This window comes from Oncorhynchus keta, chromosome 35, assembly GCF_023373465.1.
Source record: "Oncorhynchus keta strain PuntledgeMale-10-30-2019 chromosome 35, Oket_V2, whole genome shotgun sequence".
NCBI classification, from domain to species: domain Eukaryota; kingdom Metazoa; phylum Chordata; class Actinopteri; order Salmoniformes; family Salmonidae; genus Oncorhynchus; species Oncorhynchus keta.
In genome coordinates, this window is record NC_068455.1 from 32,701,862 (window position 1) to 32,722,918 (window position 21,057).

At 44.8% G+C, this 21,057-nt stretch overlaps 1 protein-coding gene across 3 annotated transcripts in view; it reads left to right on the forward strand.

Moving 5' to 3' along the window:
• The window catches only part of LOC118368360 (RAC-alpha serine/threonine-protein kinase-like), a 43,712-nt gene that overhangs the window by 12,134 nt on the left and 10,521 nt on the right, over nucleotides 1-21,057 (forward strand). The window contains exons 1-4 of one of the 3 annotated variants that reach the window (XM_052496900.1): nucleotides 557-703; nucleotides 7,420-7,612; nucleotides 9,311-10,970; nucleotides 19,866-19,994. Coding sequence is in view for 1 of the 3 variants with exons in the window: in XM_035752399.2 (XP_035608292.1) it covers nucleotides 658-703; nucleotides 19,866-19,994 (175 nt within the window). In the remaining 2 variants the exon portion in view is untranslated. Of the gene's footprint in view, nucleotides 1-535; nucleotides 704-7,419; nucleotides 7,613-9,310; nucleotides 10,971-19,865; nucleotides 19,995-21,057 lie in introns of those variants that run through there. The other 2 variants (XM_052496901.1, XM_035752399.2) reach the window with 2 other exon arrangements.

Consider the following 21,057-nt stretch of genomic DNA (forward strand, 5'->3'; position numbering starts at 1 on the left):
TCACCAAGTGATGAGGTCACGTTAGCTGTCCTCTTTTTTTGATGATGGGGTGATGGCGCTCTGGAGGATAAGTAGATTTCAGTGGATGGTATGAGAGTCATCTGTGGCTCCCTCAACGGCGCTGGCTATCTTGTAAAAGGCATGGGAATTGATTGTGCTCTGAATCCACATAAAGCTCAAGGATGTCTTTCTATTCCATTTCACGGGATGGAAAGGTTGTCTTGACAGTGGAACAGGTTTCCCCCCTGAAATGGCAGCGAAACTGATGGCCCACGGAAGGGGATTTCTGCAGGCCCTTCCACTGGTCACAGGACTTTGTCATTCGTTTAGAAGTGGTTTCCCCTGTGGTGGAGTCGGAGGTTCTGACTAGATCCTCGTGTTGGAGTGATGCTGAACTGGAGTAGTACCCACCACAACTATTTTCCACTGTCTGAACAGACCAACTTGTTTTCACTGAGTTGCACGGATGTTCACTGGGGGGTTAACGTTATTGTCCAGATGAGGCTAAGCTTTAATCTTCCTTTGACACTAATAGGTAACTGGTGAAAAGACGGCCCTAGACTCCAGGCTCCTGCCCTGGCCTGAGCGCAGAACATTTGGGGACAGAGCTGTGTCTCTCCCTATCACAACCCTGGACACACCAACCTGTACACCAACATGACCGATGTGGCGATAGTGAAGGAGGGATGGCTGCACAAAAGAGGTGAGTGGGTTTGGACCATTTCCCTGCATCAACAGATACTTTACTCTTTATTTAGATACACACAGCCGCTCAAAGTCAGCGGGTGTGTGTGTGTGTGTGTGTGTGTACACACACACTCCTCAAAGCTGGAGCTATAGCTCCCCCCACACAGGGTAAAAGGGAATCTTCCTGCACAGAGTGGGATCAGGGACACAGGCTCAGGAGACAGACAGGGGAACATATCACTAGGGGCCAGATTCAGACTCAGCAAATGTATGCCTTTCCTACGCACGCCTTTCTTATGCACTTCTCTGGAGTCGGTATTCAGACTTACCTTATGCAGGTGTGTAACGGGCTTTGCCGGTGTGGTTCCCTTGCGCTTGCTGAATACATTTAATTCAACTGCTGAAAACCCTCCCACTTGCTGGCCAACAGATTTATTTTTGTGGAGTTTTCATTCAATAGGGTTCTCAGTACATTTATCTAATGTCATCCCATTATATTTAGTGTACCTCCTATTTTAATTAGAATTTTCTCGACAGACTATATTGAGAGAACAGTTCAGAATATTAGGGGTCAATTAAATAAAGCCATGTAGATACACATGTTCTTCTTTTTAGCACTGCTTGTTAGATCTAAAAATACTCTAATCTTGTATATTATTTAGGGTTAGGAAAGTATTTATTTATTTATTTGGAGAGCCTTTATGCACAAAATATATTAGAATCAAAAATACAGTTTTATTCATCCTGAAAGTTGCCATATTCAATTGTTCAATCCATGTAATATTGGAAGTTGAGAAAAGTGAACAATAGGAGTTATAGTGTCTTTTAATCTACCCCCATAATTCTCACTTATCATGGAACTGGGACAACGGTCCAGTTGTCGTGAACTGTGCTCCAGGTTTAAACTCTGCCATGTATGGTCTCGCTTTCATAGTGCATGGAGAATAGTGTTATTTCTAGCGGGGGAAATAAAGTAGATGTGGTTCCACTTGGAACCGACAGGTTGTTTCACCTTATTCATGATGTCATTGCACGTGAAGGTGGTAGAGTTACGAGGGAATTAAGTCAAGGTCAGAATACGCCGTATCTGTAGACACACCTCTGCCACATCTTCATTTCTTTGATCTCCACCCCAAACGAGTAGGGGGTGAATAGCGTGCTATTCGGAAGCTTAAATTCAAAGTCAGAATAGGCATAGAGATAAAAGTACATCAAAAGGGAATTCATGTCCATTTACATACGCTTAACTCGGGTCGGAATTCCCCCCTAGGAGAGGAGAGTCCCAGAGGCTGTAAGCCAGAGAACAGCATGCTACGCAGTATGCTCTCCCTAAGGCCTCAGCAGGAACACAGCAGGGCCCTGTGTCGTAACATAGTCACCCGAGGCAAGCTTCGCAGGCTGACCCAGGCCCATGCACACTGATGCAACCACTGACGATGCTTCCCTGGGGTGGAGAGAGCAACACTAGGCACTACTGACTTGTCGTTTCAGTACTACTGCCTTCTCGTTTACATAAAACACCAAGGTAATCAATATCTGACATTCTTGGGACATGGCCAGAGGTTGAGGAACACCGATCAGTCTGATGCCTTCAGATGTAAGAGATGTTGTCTGGATGACCAGAGGCAATATATGAAAAACCAAACGAGACAAATAACAAGGAAAGATTAAACAGCATTTGCCTTGTTGGAAGTATATGGACCAAAGTTCATCATTTAGAAGAGTTCTGATTTAATAACAAATGTTAGCTAAAGAGGATCTTTCTAAGGGTGTCTAGTTCTTCTGACGGGGTCAATTTCTTTTTACATCGTGCATGTGATTTTAACATCTTTACCTCACTGACACACTTGGTAAGTTGGCATACAGTATGTCTATTTCCGCTATTCCTTGCCAGAGTGATAAGGAAGCGGGGAGGTTTCTGAAAGATTGCCAGCGTAAAATGTCAAATAGTGACAGGTGAGGGGAAAAACAAACTCCTTGAGCTAAAGTCACATCTTAACCTTGAATTATTGAAGAACAAAGAAAATATACAAATAAACAAACCTTCAGGAATAGGGAGTTGGCATGCTGTCATACCCTAGCAGCTGTGCCCGGTAAAATGTCACCCAGAGCAACTCTGTTTTGATTGGAGGGCGTCTGCCTGCTTGCTGCCCGTTACTTGACAGAACGGATTTTAATGTCACGTCACTGTCACCCCGTCTCTGCCACAGCACAGAAGTTGAGTATGCAGTAACGAGCTTCTGCTGGCCATCACCATTAGCCAGCCGCCCTTATTCTGTGAACCTTTTAGTTTGATCTGACTCTCTAACCCTACCACTACCATGTCTTATGATAGCACTGTTTAATATTGTGGACTGCAGTCACAGGACAATGCAGGACTGATGTCTACAACTCATTACAGTATATGTTTGATGGCACGTGATTGAGGCAGGCTTCTGCAGCATTCTGAAGGGACTTCCAGGTAGGTGGCAGTGCTGTTGACTGTGGCTTGCCCAGTGTCCCAGAAATGCCCCTTTAATGACGTGCTATCGCAACTGCGTTCTATGCTCCAGACACGCCACGGAGTGGAGCAGCTCAGGTCTAGCCTGGCTGGGAACTGAGAACATCCATACCACCCTTAACCCTCCTAACCCTGATTCCTGTTTGATTCATCATTTGGGCATGTGACTGTAAGCCAGTTTTGTAGTTCCCTTTTGCTGCCAGACAATGGCAGAGTAAAGAAAGTAAACTCCAGCCAGTCTAAGCCACAGAACGGCCAGTGTGTTCTGTTCTGTATCTTTGTTCCAGTAAGGCCCAGCTCAGTCGGGTGATGCCCAACATCAGACCACACCTTCCCACTCCATCAGCCTTCCCACTACATCATTGACATATGTCATTATTTTGCATTTTTAGTCGGACAATCATTTCAGTTGTCATTCATCTGACAATTGATGACTCCCATTGAAAAACCACTGGCTCCATCCAGGATTTTGGAACACAATCTCAATGTGGCCATAACCTAATCTGTTAATCAGGGGTCCCCAACTAGCGGCCCGCGAGTCAAATTTGGCCCGCGAGTGGTTTTATTTAGCCAAAAATATATATATATTTTTGTTGGTGAATTTTCATTGTTGGACATAAGACTGTAAAAATACCAGGAAACCAGCTCCAAGTGATTTTTAATTTTGGAAATCTATTCCCAAATATTTACACACATAATAGAGATGTATGTGATCTTGTACAAATGGTTAATTTGATTTTTATAGTGCTGTTCTACCAACTGAGGTACTCAACACGCTTTACAAAGTGGTGGGAAACTCCCCTCATCCACCAGCAATGTGTAGCACCCACCTCAGTGATGCACGGTGACCATTTTTGTGCCAGAACGCTCACCACACATCAGGTGGAGAGGTGAGGAGTGATATATGCCAAGTAGGAATGAAGGGGGATGATTATCTAGCCATGTTGGGGGAATTTAGCTACTCCTACAATAATTGCAATGAGATTTTGAATGACCACAGAAGGTCAGGACAACAGTTTTAACGTCCCATCCGGAAGACTGCACCGTACTCAGGGCAATGTCCCCAAATGTAATTAAGGTTTGAAATTATTTTGTAAAAATATTTGTTTTACGTTCCAGACCCCCGACCATCCGCCCAAGAACAAAAATGGCCCACAGCTGAATCTAGTTGATGATCCCTGCTGTAAATGTTTTGGATCTCCTTGACACCAACCACACAGTTTACATTATACCTCTAGTGGTGGCTACATTCAAGGGCTCTTCTAAAGCCTGTTTGTCTAAAGTTTCCATCAAAGGTGGAGTGCACCATCCAACATCAGAGGCAGATTGTAGGTTCTCTAGATTCCATGTGAGCGCCGTGGCCAATAACTCAGTGAAGTGTAACAGTACTGTGCTCGTTATCCCTCTCTCTTCCAGGCAGCCCTTGTTCATTGGACTCATTTGCTCTCTGACAAGTATAAAGAGCTGACCCCCTCGTTAGGCTAACGAAGGCCACAACAACTGTTGAATTTGGGTAGCACGCTCAGCTGGCTTAGAGGCGAGAGCAGAGGGAGGAAGCAGAGAGGAGAAGAAAGAGGGCTCCAGCACACAGGTTTTTATGATGTTCCCAGAACATCATCACTGTGTGCAGTCCGTTACTCACTTACCCAGCCTGTCTCAGAAGCGGGGTGTTCGGTTTATTCTCTGTGTCACACTGACTGGGTTGATGCTTATTGGATGTGATCCCATGGGGTAAATCATGACTGGACACCTGCGAGTCACAACACCATTATCCCAGAAACCCTAGACCCGCTCCAATTTGCATACCGCATCAACAGATCCACAGATGACGCAATTTTCTATTGCACTCCACACTGCCCTTTCGCACCTGGACAAAAGGACCACCTATGTGAGAATGCTATTCTTTGACGACAGTTCAGCTTTCAACACCATAGTGCCCTCAAAGGTCATCACTAAACAATGGACCCTGGGACTAAACACCTCCTTCTGCATCTGGAGCCTGGACTTCCTGACGGACCACTCCAAGGTGGTAAGGGATAGGTAACAGCACATCTGCCACGCTGATCCTCAACACGGGGGCCCCGCAGGGGTGCATGCTCAGTCCCTTCCTGTACTCACTGTTCACTCATGACTGCACGGCCAAGCACGACTCCAACACCATCCTTAAGTTTGCTGATGACACGAGTGGTAAGCCTGATAACTGACAATGATGAGACAGCCTATGAGGAGGTCAGAGACCTGACCGTGTAGTGCAGGACAATAACATCTCCCTCAATGTGATCAAGACAAAGGAGATGATTGTGGACTACAGGAAAAGGAGGACCGCGCATGCCCCCATTCTAATAGATGGGGCTGTATTGGAGCAGGTTGAAAGCTTCAAGTTCCTTGGTGTCCACATCGCCAACAAACTATCATGGTCTAAACACACCAAGACAGTCGTGAAGAGGGCACGACAAAACATATTTCCAGCTGCAATATTGAGAACATCCTGACTGGTTGCATCACTGCCTGGTATGGCAACTGCTCTGCCTCCGACCACAAGGCATTACAGAGAGTAGTTTGTATGGCCCAGTACATCACCGGGGCCAAGTTTCCTGCCATCCAGGACCTCTATACCAGGCGGTGGAAGAGGAAGGCCCTAAAAATGGTCAAAGACTCCAGCCACCCTAGTCATAGACTGTTCCCTCTGCTACCGCACGGCAAGCGGTACTGTAGTACCAAGTCTAGGTCCAAGAAGCTTCTAAACAGCTTCTACCCCCAAGCCATAAGACTCCCGAATAGCTAATCAAAGGGCTACCCAGACTATTTGCATTGCCCCCCTACTACCCTGCTGCTACTCTCTGTTTATTATCTATGCATAGTTGCTTTAATAGCTCTACCTTCATGTACATATTACCTCAACACCGGTGGCCCCGCACATTGACTCTGTATCGGTACCCACTGTATATAGCCTCCACATTGACTCTGTACCGGAACCCCCTGTATAAAGCCCCATTATTGTTATTTACTGCTGCTCTTCAATTAGTTGTTATTCATATCTCTTTCTTTAAAAAAAAAAATGTTTTTAGATATTTTCTTAACTGCATTGTTGGTTAAGGGCCTGTAAGTAAGCAGTTCACTGTAAGGTCTACACCCCAGCTAGCACAGTGGATCTAGGCCGATTCCGGCTGAGGGTAGGGGCACTCGGCTGTAGGTCAGACTCGGCCGACGTCGTGTAGCCAGAGTCTGGGCCGCCTTCGGCACTATTACTTATGGCTATGATTCTGGGACTGAGATCTGGCCCAAATGTATTATTTTGGTCTCGGGCCGATTGGGGCTACTCTCTGGCAGATGATTACACTGGCTGCTTTATGTAATTAACTTTTCATAATTTCATTAAAAAAAAATCCTCATTGTTTCTGTGATCAGAAAATACAATTAACATTTTAAAGAAATTCTTTAATAGTCCTGTGTAGTATTTTGATATGAATGAAAAACTTTATGGATGGAGCCTGCCGAGTGGCGCAGCGGTCTAAGACAATGCATCGCAGTGCAAACTGCATTTCTACAGATGCTGGTTTGAGACCTGTGCTGTCTGTGCCCGGGAGACCAATGAGGCAACGCGCAATTGTCCCAGCGTCATCCGAGTTAGTGGAGGGTTTGGCCGACCGGGATGTCCTTGTCCAATCGCGCTGTAGCGATTCCTGTAGTGGGCTAGGCGCATGCACACTGACACGGTCACCATGGTGTTTTCTCTGACAGAAAATGTTTTTTTTTGTGGATGGGTATAATTTGTATGTGTAACATTTAAAATGACTAAATGTATTTACATTTGCATCGGGCCACTTCTGGGGGGATTCTGGTAAGATGCCGACAAATTCTGCAGAATTTCGGTAGACGGAAACGGCCGCTTCTGGGCTGATTCCTCATCGCTAGCTGGGACAAGTTGTATTCGAAGCATGTGACAAATAAAATTTGATATGATCGAGCCAGCTTTCTAGCATAGTAGCTAATTGTTAATTTACGTAATCTTTGCTAACAGGTATCTGCTTATCTAGCTTGCATATTGCATGCATGTCCGGGCATGTCAACACAAGCCTTATTATTAATGACTTAACTAATCTAATATTTGAAACAGAAGTTTGATTTTGGTCACTGTCAGTTCATCCATTTCTCCATACTGTACATTCATGTTGAAGTGAGCTAGCTTGCTGCCTGCTGCTACTCCTGATTTTTTTTTTTCTTCTCCCCAGCTAGACATTCCTCAGCATTGAGCAGTGTTTGTGGCTCGGGCGGTGAGAGGTAGCTGGCATAGCAGCAGCTTTGCTATGTAAAGGGACTACCGGCTAAGCCGATGGAGAAGGGCTGATAGCCGATAGACTAGAAGAGGCCGATATCGGCCCGATACATCGGTTCAGGCATATTATCAGTCGTTTTGTTATGTGGGTATGTATGTACAGTCGTGGTCAAATGTTTTGAATGACGCAAACATTAATTTCCACAAAGTCTGCTGCTTCAGTTTGTATGAAGGCAATTTGCATATACTCCAGAATGTTATGAAGAGTAACCAGATTAATTGCAATTAATTGCAAAGTCCCTCTTTGCCATGCAAATAAACTGAATCCCCCAAAAACATTTTCCACTGCATTTCAGCCTTGCCATAAAAGGACCAGCTGACATGTCAGGGATTCTCTTGTTAACACAGGTGTGAGTGTTGACGAGGACAAGGCTGGAGATCACTCTGTCATGCAGATTGAGTTCAATTAACAGACTGGAAGCTTCAAAAGGAGGGTGGTGCTTGGAATCATTGTTCTTCCTCTGTCAGCCATGGTTACCTACAAGGAAACACTTGCCGTCTTCATTGCTTTGGACACAAAGGGCTTCACAGGCAAGGATATTGCTGCCAGTAAGAATGCACCTAAATCAACCATTTATCGGATCATCAAGAACTTCAAGGAGAGCGGTTCAATTGTTGTGAAGGGCTTCAGGGCGCCCAAGAAAGGGCGCCAGGACCATCCTCCTAAAGTTGATTCACCTGCGGGTTCGGGGCACCATCAGTACAAAGCTTGCTTAGGAATGGCAGCAGGCAGGTGTGAGTGCATCTGCACGCACAGTGAGGCGAAAACTTTTGGAAGATGGCCTGGTGTCGAGAAGGGCAGCAAAGAAGCCACTTCTCTCCAGGAAAAACATCAGAGACAGACTGATATTCTGTAAAGGTACAGGGATTAGACTGCTGAGGACTGGGGTAAAGTCATTTTCTCTGAATCCTCTTTCCGATTTGTTTTGGGCATCTGGAGAAAAGCTTGTTCTGAGAAGACAAGGTGAGCACTACCATCAGTCCTGTGTCATGCCAACAGTAAAGCATCCTGTGACCATTCATGTGGGGTTGCTTCTCAGCCAAGGGAGTGGGCTCACTCACAATTTTGCCTAAGAACACAGCCATGAATAAAGAATGGTACCAAAACATCCTCTGAAAGAAACTTCTCCCAACCATCCAGGAACAGTTTGGTGACGAACAATGTCTTTTCCAACATGATGAAGCACCTTGCCATAAGGAAAAGGTGATAACTAAGTGGCTCGGGGAACAAAACGTCAATATTTTGGGTCCATGGCCAGTAAACTCCCCAGACCTTAATCCCATTGAGAACTTGTGGTCAATCCTCAAAAGGTGGATGGACAAACACAACCCCACAAATTCTGACAAACTCCAAGCATTGATTATGCAAGAATGGGCTGCCATCAGTCAATATGTGGCCCAGAAGTTAATTGACAGCATGCCAGGGCAGATTGCAGATGTCTTGAAAAAGAAGGGTCAACACTGCATCAACCTCATGTAATTAATAAAAGCCTTTGACACTTATGAAATGCTTGTAATTATACTTCAGTATTCCATATTAATATCTGACCAATATCTAAAGACAATGAAGCAGCAAACTTTGTGAAAAGTAATATTTGTGTCATTCTCAACTTTTGGCCACGACTTTATGTAAGCATGCATGCACGTTTTTGAGTACCTAATATGGTTGCTTCTCATACAACCACACACCATTTAGAAACTTGTTTTTACACATCTTTCAAGATCTATTTTCTCAGTATCAAAGCAGTAAAAGGGAACTGGGTGTGTTCTGTTTTTGCTTTTCAAAGGAACCGACCCAACTGATTAACTCTGTCTCATGACACTGCAATGCTGATCACCCCAGGACTTTGTCTGGCTGCCAGCTTTACCGACAGGCTCGCCTCGCCTCCTTCCCACACACCCTTCATTAGGTTACAGCCTGCCATAGGCCACACACTGGTCCTGCTCATACACACACACCACCTCACTATAGCAGCAGGGGCTGCCCCAGGGCCATTATGCCCTGTCCACACTCACGCCACCCAGCTAGCTAAAACTGTACCAGTAACCAAACTTTAAACGCCAGAAGCAGAGTCAGGGGCAGCAGCAGAGGGTCGCTCCCCAGGAGGGGAGTGCTCTGCCTGGTGTCTGGGTGTCAGCAGGGCCCCCTGCTCTGGTAATGGGAAGCAGCCTCCTGCTAAATGTGGTGGAGATAAGTACATTGTCTGGGTACAGCTGTCGACAGGCAGGCTGGATGGTAGGAGAACAGGAGGCCAGGGAGAGCCACCTCCGTCACTTGTCTCCGCTCGCAGTGAGCCCGCTGTGTGCTTACTTTTCTGTGCAACATCCTCCTGCTCCACAACTGTGGCTCCTGGCTGTGCTCCCCCTACCCCTCTCTCTCGCTGTATTTGTCACTTACTTTCTTTATTCAATTCTCTCTGTCCCCCTTTTCTCTCTTTACCCCATATCCTGCTTCCTACTCCCACTCTCTTCCTCCTCTCCCTCTTTCTTAATCCTCTCATTTCTTCTCTGCCTCTGCCAGTCGCCCCCCTCCCCTTTGCCAGGATAATGACCCTGCTGACAACACAGAGCCGAGGCGGAAGCTGCTTCTGACTGGTGTGGCGCTCCCAGTCTGACATCAATCACATCACTGGCTCTCCCCGGCAGCTGGGACAGCGAGAGAGGTGGAGTGTGGACAGGCAGGGCTGCTCAGCTGTCCATAGAGCCTGACTTTGACTGTATGTTCAGGCTGCTGTCACGTTCATCAGACCATCATCATGATACACACCCAGATTACACGTAGTGCCTCATCTGGCTCAGGGACAACTTGTCATTATGGATCACAGACAGATATACCCTAACAAGTGTATTTGAATTGGCCTTACCTCTCCTTAAGGTAGAAATGTAATGTCCCCCTTTTATTATACATGATTGTATCATTTAAGAGTGATGGACTGTTCCCTGGTCATTTAAAGTTAATTGGCACTCATTTGAACTGAATAATGTGTGTTTATTTGTTTGTCATGCAGTAACCCAGTTAACTAATCCATGGTCGGCTTGTTTACCAAAAGGAGGGGCCAAATTTCACACACAGAAAAGCAGGGTGTACTTCCCACAGTGTGTCTATGGTAATAAGCAGGTGTCATTTGCTGTGGAGAAGAAGTGAGGGCTTTCTTACGAGCGTGAGAAAGAGGGGCAGACTCCGCACCCCCTCCCCGTGTCCCCCCTTTTTTCCTGTAGCAGCAGCAGCCGCAGCAGCAGAGCGGGAGGGGGAGATGAAGAGAGGGCTGCAGTGGAGGCTGAGGCGGCCCTTCCCTGCGACCTGTTGAGGCTGCTGCCAAAGCCCCGGCAGTGCAGTCCCATCCAGCTGCATGGGAGAAAGAGATGGGCCAACAAAAGAAGAGGGGGACAGCAGGAAGAAAAGAAAGAATGAAGGAGCCCAAACTCCTGGGCGGTTTAGCCTGGCATGTGAGTGGGCCTGTTGTGAGCCTTGTCTGCCTTATATGGTCATGGGGAGAGGGGCTGCTCAGAGGCCCTGAGTCCCGGGGCTGGCTGGGATGAGGATGGGAGCAGTATTGGGGTGGTGGTACAGAGTGGTGACCCTTCCATCAGGGAGCCCCTTCTCCTCTGGAGCGGCACAGAGGCTCATTGAGATGCAGGGCGCAGGGCTGTAGGCTGCAGCTGCAGTCTACAGGCAGGGCCCAGCAGAAAAGGGCTGAAGGGATGGAGGGGGTGACTGAGGAATAACCAACAAAAGAGACACACACACCCCTCTCCCCCTGCTTTGGCGTTTGAATTCCTTAATCCGCAACCCTTCTCCTCCCGATGTGCTTTACAACTGCGGTTCCCAACCTTTTCCATTCCGGGGACAACCAAATCACTGTCAAAAGCTTTTCAGGACCACCATTCGCGGAGATGCAGATTTTTGTTTTTTACCTTTATCTTGGCTGTCAAATTGTCCATTTTAGCAGTGACTAACAAATGAAAGGTTTATCATTATTAACAATTGGCATTGTGGAAAGTAATGTAAAATGTATTAAATACCATTAATACTCCCAACTCTTTTTTTCTTCTATAAATGATATATATTTTTTAATTATGTCTATAGATATAGTGTGTGGACCACCTGCAGACCACAGGTTGAAAACCACAGCTCTACACATACACTCACACAGTTACCACTGACTCCCTTCTTCTCTCTCATCCCCAAACTATGAATGGACGGCCAGGCAGGGACAAAACCACCACAGCAGCCCCCTCAGGAAGTCCAACCACTGGGTGTGGGCACTGTGCTGAGAGGGGCTTGTTTTGTCTGACCTCTTCTCCCCTTTCTTAACATTTATTTTCCACTCTCATTCCTCCCTCTCTCTTTCTCTCTCTCTGTCTGTGTCTCTCTGTCTGTGTCTGTACTCTATGTGCCTGTGATGCCAGACAGATCACAGGGGTTGGCCTCTCCTTTGCAGTGTGATGAATGTTGCATGATGTGTTTATTAAAGAGCTAGCTGTGGTAGCCGGGACCTCACATTCCTGCCGTTGTCACGTAGAGACAGAGCGAACATGACGCTTCTCAGACTCGCAAGCTAACCTCTGACACTCTATACAGCATGCTCTCCCTTTTACATTTTTCCCTTAATCTTCTTTTCAATGACACACTGACTGCCTGGGCCTCTTAAGCTAAGCTGACTTGCGAATGTCCTGTGTCAAATGGTAGTATTAATGTACACTGAGCAAAAATATAAACGCAATATGCAACAAGTTCAAAGATTTGACTGAGTTACGGTTCATATAAAGAAATCAGTTAATTGAAATAAAAATCATTAGACCTTATTCTATTTATTTCACATGACTGGGAATACAGATATACCTTGATAAAAAAGGTAGGGGCGTGGATCAGAAAACCAGTTAGTATCTAGTGTGATCACCATTTGCCTCATGCTGTGCGACGCATCTCTTTCGCATAGAGTTGATCAGGCTGTTGAATGTAGCCTGTGGAATGTTGTCTCACTCCTGTGCGAAGTTGCTGAATATGGTCAGGAACTGGAGCACGTTGTCTTACACGTCGATCCAGAGCATCCCAAACATGCTCAATGGATGACATGTCTGGTTATTATGCAGGCCATGGAAGAACTGGGACATTTTCAGCTTCCAGGAATTGTGTACAGATCCTTGCGACATGGGCCTGTGCATTATCATGTTGAAACATGAGGTAATGGTGGTGGATGAATGGCACGACAATGGGCCTTAGGATCTTGTCACGGTATCTCTGTGCATTCAAATTGCCATCGATAAAATGCAATGGAACATGATACCAACACTTTACAGGTTGCATTTATATTTTTGTTCATTGTAGATCCAAATCGGTCACCCGCTCTTTCTTTTACAATGTACTGACATTGAAAACCGTATCTAGGTACAATCTGGATTTTTTTTTTTAGATAACTTTTCATTAGTTTGAGTGAATTATTTTTGTCAGAATAGACTGTTCACCTTGGTAAGTTAAGTAGAAGGTTTTTGATGAATGTGTCTGTTTTTAAAGCTCTTTTAAAATACAGTGTCATCTCACAACTAATCAGACACATTCAGTAATGGCACCAGTTCTGAAGAAAACTACACAACACGGTTCCATGGGAACAGAATTATGCTGAAATTCCAATTTTTTAAAAAGTATGCCAAACAAAACCGTTGATTACAAAGTTAAACAAACCATACAACTATATGCGCAAGGACTACTTTTTAACAATTTCCACAGAAAAAAATGCAAAAACACATTTACTCAGTTCAGATATAAAGTTTGGTAACCGAATTATGGTAAAATCTCCTTTTTTATGTGACCGAATTAAGATTCACACCTTACATTTACATTTAAGTCATTTAGCAGACGCTCTTATCCAGAGCGACTTTGAAAAATGTATTTTGGTTATTGAACTACAATAAGTAAAGCGTATTTACACCCAGTGTATTTACACCCAGTAACAGAATGATGGTAACAGAATGACATCTTTGGCCTCTGATCTGTACTATAGAGAAGTGCATAATTATGAATGTCATGTATCCTGAATAGGTACACAAAGGTAGAAATATGCAATATCCTCCTTCACATTTTAATGAGTTCTATCTACAAACAAGACCAATTTTGGTTGGTCTGGACCGGACCACATCTGTACCAATCATAGATAGCTGTTTCACAGGTTTGGGTGTCATAGTAAAGTACAATACAGTAGTGTTCAGTAGAGTATAATTCAGTACAAAAAAAGTACTGCATGGTGCATTTGGAAAGTATTCAGACCCCCTGACTTACACATTTTGTCAAGTTACTGCCTTATTCTAAAATGGATTTAAAAAAATGTTTTATCAATCTACACACGATACCATATAACGACCAAAGCAACAAACCCCCCCCGGAAATGTCACATTTTATATTAGTATTCAGACCCTTTAATCAGTACTTTGTTGAAGCACCTAGAAATTACAGCCTTGGGTATGACGCTCCAAGCTTGGCACACCTCCAATTCTTCTCTACAGTTCCTCGCAAGCGCTGTCAGGTTGGATGGGGAGCATCGCTGCACAGCTATTTTCAGGTCTCTCCAAAGATGTTAGATCGGGTTCAAGTCCGGACTCCGGGCTGGACCACTCAAGTACATTGAGCTAACTAGCTAGCCATTTCACATTGGTTACACCAGCCATTAGGCTGATAGGCTTGAAGTCATAAACAGCGCTGTGCTTGCGAAGAGCTGCTGGCAAAACGCACGAATGTCAGACTGCTCTATCAAATCAGACTTAATTATAACATAATAACACACAGAACTACGAGCCTTTGGTCATTAATGTGATCGAATCCGGAAACTATAATTTAGAAAACAAAACGTTTATTTCAGTGAAATACGGAACCGTTCGGTATTTTATCTAATGGGTGGCATCCCTAAGTCTAAATATTCTTGTTACATTGCACAACCTTCCATGTATGTCATAATTGCGGGGCGACAGGGTAGCCTAGTTAGAGCGTTGGACTAGTAACCAGAAGGTTGCAAGTTCAAACCCCCGAGCTGACAAGGTACAAATCTGTCGTTCTGCCCCTGAACTGTTCCTAGGCCGTCATTGAAAATAGGAATTTGTTCTTAACTGACATGCCTAGTTAAATAAAGATAAAATAAAAAAAATACGTAAAATTCTGGCAAATTATTTCGCGATGAGCCAGGCAGCCCAAACTGTTGCATATACCCTGACTCTGCGTGGGGTGAACGCAAGAGAAATGACACAATTTCACCTGGTTAATATTGCCTGCTAAACAGGATTAGTAGTTATAACTAGCGATTATGATTGATTGTTTTTTATAAGATAAGTTTAATGCTAGCTAGCAATTTACCTTGGCTTCTACTGCATTCGCGTAACAGGCAGCCTACTCGTGGAGTACAATGGTTAGAGCGTTGGACTAGTTAACTGTGTGGTTGCAAGATTGGAAACCCCTGAGCTGACAAGGTGAAAATCTGTCGTTCTGCCCCTGAACAAGGCAGTTAACCCACAGTTCCTAGGCCGTCATTGAAAATAAGAATGTGTTCTTAACCGACTTGCCTAGTTAAATAAAAGGTATAAATACATTTTTTTTTAATAATCGGAAATCGGCGCACAAAAAAATTGAAATCGGCCCTAATTAATCGGCCATTCCGATTTAATCGGTCGACCTCTAGTGTGTATGTTGATGTAGTTCTGTCCTTGAGCTGTTCTTATTTATTAATGTTCTGTATTATATCATGTTTTGTGTGGACCCCAGGAAGAGTAGCTGCTGCTTTCACAACAGCTAATGGGGATCCTAATAAAATACCAGAAGTGCAGTTAAAAATGTATAAAATCAAAAAATATTTGAATGATATTTCCATGCTATGTGGTTGAAATACGACTGACATTTTGAAAATGATGATATTCCCCTTTTCGTGTTCAGGTGGGATGGAACTTTTGGCCCACATCATGACCTCACAAAGACCCCTTTTTCCATCTGTTTAACCAGAAATCAAAAGCTTTTTGCTTATTACAACTTTTGGTGGTGGAAAAATGTATAAACGCATTAATTTCTCATACTCTTAGCTTTCATATGACACCAAATGTGATGTGCTCCTATGCGCTTCACATGTTGGTGCTCATGGGGCTTTACATGGAACTGCCCATATACAGTATTTGGACAATTGGCCGTCTATGCAGCTGTAAGTCATTGAGTGTGTGTGTGTGGAGGGCGTGGCACTGAAACATTGTGGCTGTCCACACAAAAGCCATGTAGCAGTTGGCAAATAAAGATGAATTCTCTTGTGTTTGGCAGATTCTCACTGTTCATTATTTTCCACTTTGCCAAGCGTGCATCCCAGACCTCAGCAGCTGTTTGTCATGTAAAGACACTCTATCAGCCCCCGACAGCTCCTCGCATGCCCCCCACACACACACAAACATGCGCGTATAGACTTCACTCACGCTCTCAGACACGTGTGTAGTGAACATATGTAGTAATCTCTCTCGATACATTTTGGTTCTCTCCTCCCTTATCTCAATCATTTACAGTTTGTACTCTCGTCTACATCCTTTGCTCCTATAATTTATCTGAGGTCTCTGGAACAAATGTAGAGCAGGCTCCAACAGTGGAAATGGATCCTGTTTGTGGTTGTTGTTGTGCATATGTTTCCGGGATGAGTCTGTAGTCAAAGTTACCCATCTCAAAGATTGTTCAGTTCTTGATCTTATCTGCTATGGTGTCAGGCTGTCTGTCCAGTTGTTTCCTGTTTTCTACAATCAAAACGTTCTAGTGAGATGAAATGGGCTAGTTTACTGCAGCTGAAAGACTTTGAAGATAGAGTTGATAGCAGGGGACTCCTTTTATCCCAGATTCCCTTTTCTTAGTCAGCATTTTGTCTCCTCTCTTACTCTCTATCCTGCAACATGTCCAATCTGTCAAAATATAGTGTGTCAAGCACACATACTTAGTGAGTAATTTAATTTGTCTATGAATGAGTCTTGGCATCCCCTCTCACTGTGCAAAGACATCAAATCAACATCTAGTCCACATTGGTTCAATGTAATTTCATTGCCAACCTGCTGCTGTTGTCTGCACATCCATAGCCTCATATCCCATAAGCCTGCAGTCCCAGGTTGTGGGGATAGCACTGTAGGATGTCATCAACATAACACTAGCACAGTGAAGTACAGTATAGTAGTGGGCTGGGTTTTTAGTCTTAGAAAAAGGTCATTGTAAAAAGTAGAAGTGACAATGGAAAGGGGAAGTGCATGTAAATAGAAAACACAGCAGAGTCATGGTTGTTTTCCATGGTGGGGGGCAGACTGCAGGTAACAGAAATGGGCACACAGACCGACGGATGTGGGCATTTCTACCGTCACATGACTCCACAGGCCCCAGTCAGGATGTGGACACTAATGGCTGGTCAGGATGTCCTCGCTCCAGCCAGACCAGAGGCCATCTTCTCATTTTATAACCTGTCTCATAGGAGACACTGGCAGTATGCATGTTATCGAAGGGCTTTTAAACATTCACAGCCATTGTTTTCACTACTGTTTTATTTGGAAGAGCATAAGAAGCACACAAACAATTTTGTTCTGCCAATTGCACCAATGTCAGTCCTGCTGTGGTCCGAGCCTGCTGTGGTCCGAGCCTGCTGTGGAGTCTCAGGGTGGGGTTAGGTGGAGAGGTGTCACATTCCACCATGATGACCTCGTTCAGTTCACTTGAACTCCCTACTCTCTGGTCTTTTCATGCTAGTGTCTCCTGAGATGCCATTTGTATTACAGTGAAGGATGACCATGAAGTGTCTGTCACCTTGGCTTTGTTGTTTATGTAGTGACACTGTGACAGGGTACAGTGTGTATTCATCATCACCTTGTCTTTGTTGTTATGTAGTGACACTGTGACAGGGTACAGTGTGTATTCATCGTCACCTCGTTGAGAGCCATGTGACAGAGCCAAGCTTTGCGTGGAGGAATGTCTCTGTGGTGCTTTCCAGACACAAGGCATGGTGGACACTAACTCGTGCCAGCCTGGGTGGGCATCGTGCGTCAGAGGAGCTGGCAGGCCAAATCCAGGCCCCATGCAGGCCCTCTGTGTGTGGCGAGGGCAAAAATAGTAGCTGTTGTCAGATATACTGTACATTCAAACATAGATATATACATTGTAGAGTGTACTTTCGTGCACATAAACAAACATCTGTCTCTTCTTCCTTCTCTGTGTTGGGACCATGGTCTAGATGCCAGTTTGTGGCCTCTACACAATTAAGGTAATCACTTAGCCAGTTAGCGTCATTGTTGAAAACCCCAAACAGTAGACTTAGCCTACTTCCTGAATCTCTCTCTGTATTCTTCCCGAAAGAGTTGAGCGGAGCCCTGCCAGTGTGTTAGGCGAACCCTTCCTGTGTCACTGTGCTGGGGTGATGCAGGCTTGGAGGTAGGGGCTCATTATGCTGCCTCTGCATTGTGCACATACTGTCCCCGGCCTGCCTTGCCAGGGGCTCTGAGCCTGGCCTGGGGTGGGCTTGGGGATATGGGTCAACCAAGACCTCACCACAGACTGACAAACCAGCTGGGGCAGAAGTGAGGCCTTAGTTTAAGGCTGGGCTGAGACCAGGTCTGAGAGGGTGTTTTTCTGGACACGATGTCCCTCAGGTTTGTCATGAGTCTGGAAGGGGTCTTGGATGTGTGGGTCCAGGTGTTGGAAACTGTTGGCTTCTCACCCATGATCCTGCTCCTTATAGGAGTATCTCTGTTTCTCCTCACCAATGCCCACCACTGTGCTGATGTAACGAGGAATTCAGTCAGTCGTATGAAGCTGCCATTGACCCATAGTTGTAAATCACATTGACGATGTGGATTCTCTGGGGACCGGTGTGTGTGGATTAGTGTTGTGAATGTTGATTCATGAGCCATGTCGTGTAAAATAGACAAATGACTCATCACTGTAATTGCAGCATATTGGAGAGGCATGGGGAAATCCACAGAGCTTTTACTCTATATCACACCGTGTGTTTTTCAACGAGGATGTAGTGAGCTCAGCTCTGTATGCAAGCAGTAAGCATTGCAATCTGAAGGCAGACAAAGTCTAACTAATTTCTAAATGAGCTGCGTTTGGTGTAAAAACACTTAGCCAGCAGGTTGGAGATGGAAAAATCTCCTCCCCCTGCCATGATGAAAAATGGCAACAGACGTAATAACATATTGGACATCTGCTGCAGATTGAAATTTAAAGTATACAGTGCTCTGAGGCAGATGTTTTCTCTAGTGCTGTGAATTGTGCCGCCACCTCGCAGGTTGCAGTAAAGCAGGTGTTTTACACTCTGTGTGTGTGTTACTGCTGTAATGGTTGGTGTTTGAGTGAATCGGAGCCATCCCCTCAGGTGGCATTCTGCTCGTCGGACAGTTTAACCATCACTTTGAGGTGAGACTTTTAGAATATGGCGTACTATCCACTTAGTGATGTGGATAGACATGGCCTCTTCTCACTAAGAGGAGTTTATATGAGTTGTGATGAGTGGACTAGAGGTCATTTAGGTACTGTGTTAGAGGGATTCCCGGTCTGTGCCTCGACACAGACAGGTCTGGGATCAGTTTCCTCAGACTGGAGCCTGTGGCCTAACTGTGCCAGGCAAGGCTCGCGAAGAAGAGGAGCATGACGCCGGCATTGACTGATCTTCACTTCCCCCAGACTTCTGTATCAGAGGAAATGGGGCAATTAAGGACAGCTTGCTCAGGCACTGCATGGGGTTAATACCCGGCTCCCATAATTAAAAATAAATTACACTTTTCCTATATAAATATTCAAGCCCCTCTCCGATGTGAGCCACTGCCTTTTTTATGGTGCGTAAGCAGGTTTTTTTCTCCGGTTTTGGGAACATCTGGCACAACGTTTCCTGAACCATCCACAGAATAAATTGAGTTTTGTTGCCTTTGAGAGATTAGTCTGTGGGTGTGTTGTATTGAAGTGGATGGGGAAGGGATGGATCCCTTTGGGAGCTCTGTATGGGACACAAGAGGCAGAGGCAAGGGTCCTGACTCTGGCTAAAACAGCCATTTGTCCTGGCTTTGTCCTACTATAGCGGAAAATGGGTGAAAAGATGGTAATTTTAGTGAACGGCATGGTAATTAGATCACAGGAAATGGGTCACACCACTGAAATAAGGGTGGCGCCTTGAAAAGAATAACTTTGTGCATCATAAATCAAACCACACAGCTAAATTGTCATAGACCAATCAACATGAAGAATATAGCTGTCGTCATGGCGTCAGCTAATGGGATCCTAAAAAAAATGGAATCTTGTGAAACCAGCACATTGTATTATAGACACCAATTATGCGCATCCATTTTGTCCATCTCTCTTTGCAGGAGAGTACATTAAGACCTGGAGGCCCAGGTATTTTCTACTCAAGACTGATGGTACATTCATAGGCTACAAGGAACGACCACAACATGTTGAGGCACTCGAGACCCCTTTAAATAACTTCTCAGTAGCACGTGAGTATCTACACTTTCAAGACTACTATCTACATTACCTCACTATCTACATTACCTCACCCATTTTAAGTTCATATAGCGCTTTACACTGAGAATGCAAAACATTAAGAACACCTGTTCTTTCCATGATGTACGGTAGACTACTGACCAGGTGAAAGATATGATTTCTTATTGATGTCACTTGTTAAATCCACTTCAATCATTGTAGTTGAGGAGACAGGTTAAGGAAGGATTTTTAAGCCTTGAGACAATTGAGACATGGATTGTGTATGTGTGCCATTTCATTCATGTTCCTAATGTTTGGTGTACTCAGTGTATATGGCTTCATCACCCATAGAAAAATGTTATATTCTGTTCAGTAGCTCCTATGCCAATGTCTTACCTTTTTAATTGGCACAATTGAAAGAAACAGCCTGGTGTATTCTCCCTGCCTATGTGTGAATTCCAGTCTTGTCTAAGAGACTGCTCTGCTGTGACTCTGTAGAGCAGAGCAACCCTAGATGGCAGAAAGTTAGTGGGACAAGCTCTGCAGATGATTGAACAGAGTAATTAGACATCATACTGTTTGTTAAACAAAACGTTTCCTCCTGACACTCTTGAGTTATAGTAGTTATTAACCGGCTGATATCAATTATTTATCTGTGCGCTGCTCTGTAGCACTGTCTCAATCAGCAATACGGGGAGGGAGAGTCACTGAGCAGACCTGCAGTAGACCCACAGAGGGGCCGTGTGGTGCTGCTGATGGGGGGTGGTGGGTCTGGGCTACACAGCCACACTGACAGGGCCCTGCTGGAGCTCAGTGGTGGCCCAGCCCCATATCCTCCATCTAACAGACATCCTGACAAACTCCTCCATGTCTCCTTTTGGCACATGCAGTATGTTGACTATGTGAAAGAGCTGCACTGGGAAACTGGCTGCTCTCTTAGAATTCTAACTTTGATTCAAGCAAATTATTTTGAAGTGAATGTCGTCTGTGACCCATATTATAACTTTGACATTTTCTGGAATAGATTGAAATGTCTGCTTATTTCACATTATCCATGTCACAGTCCCATGTAATGAC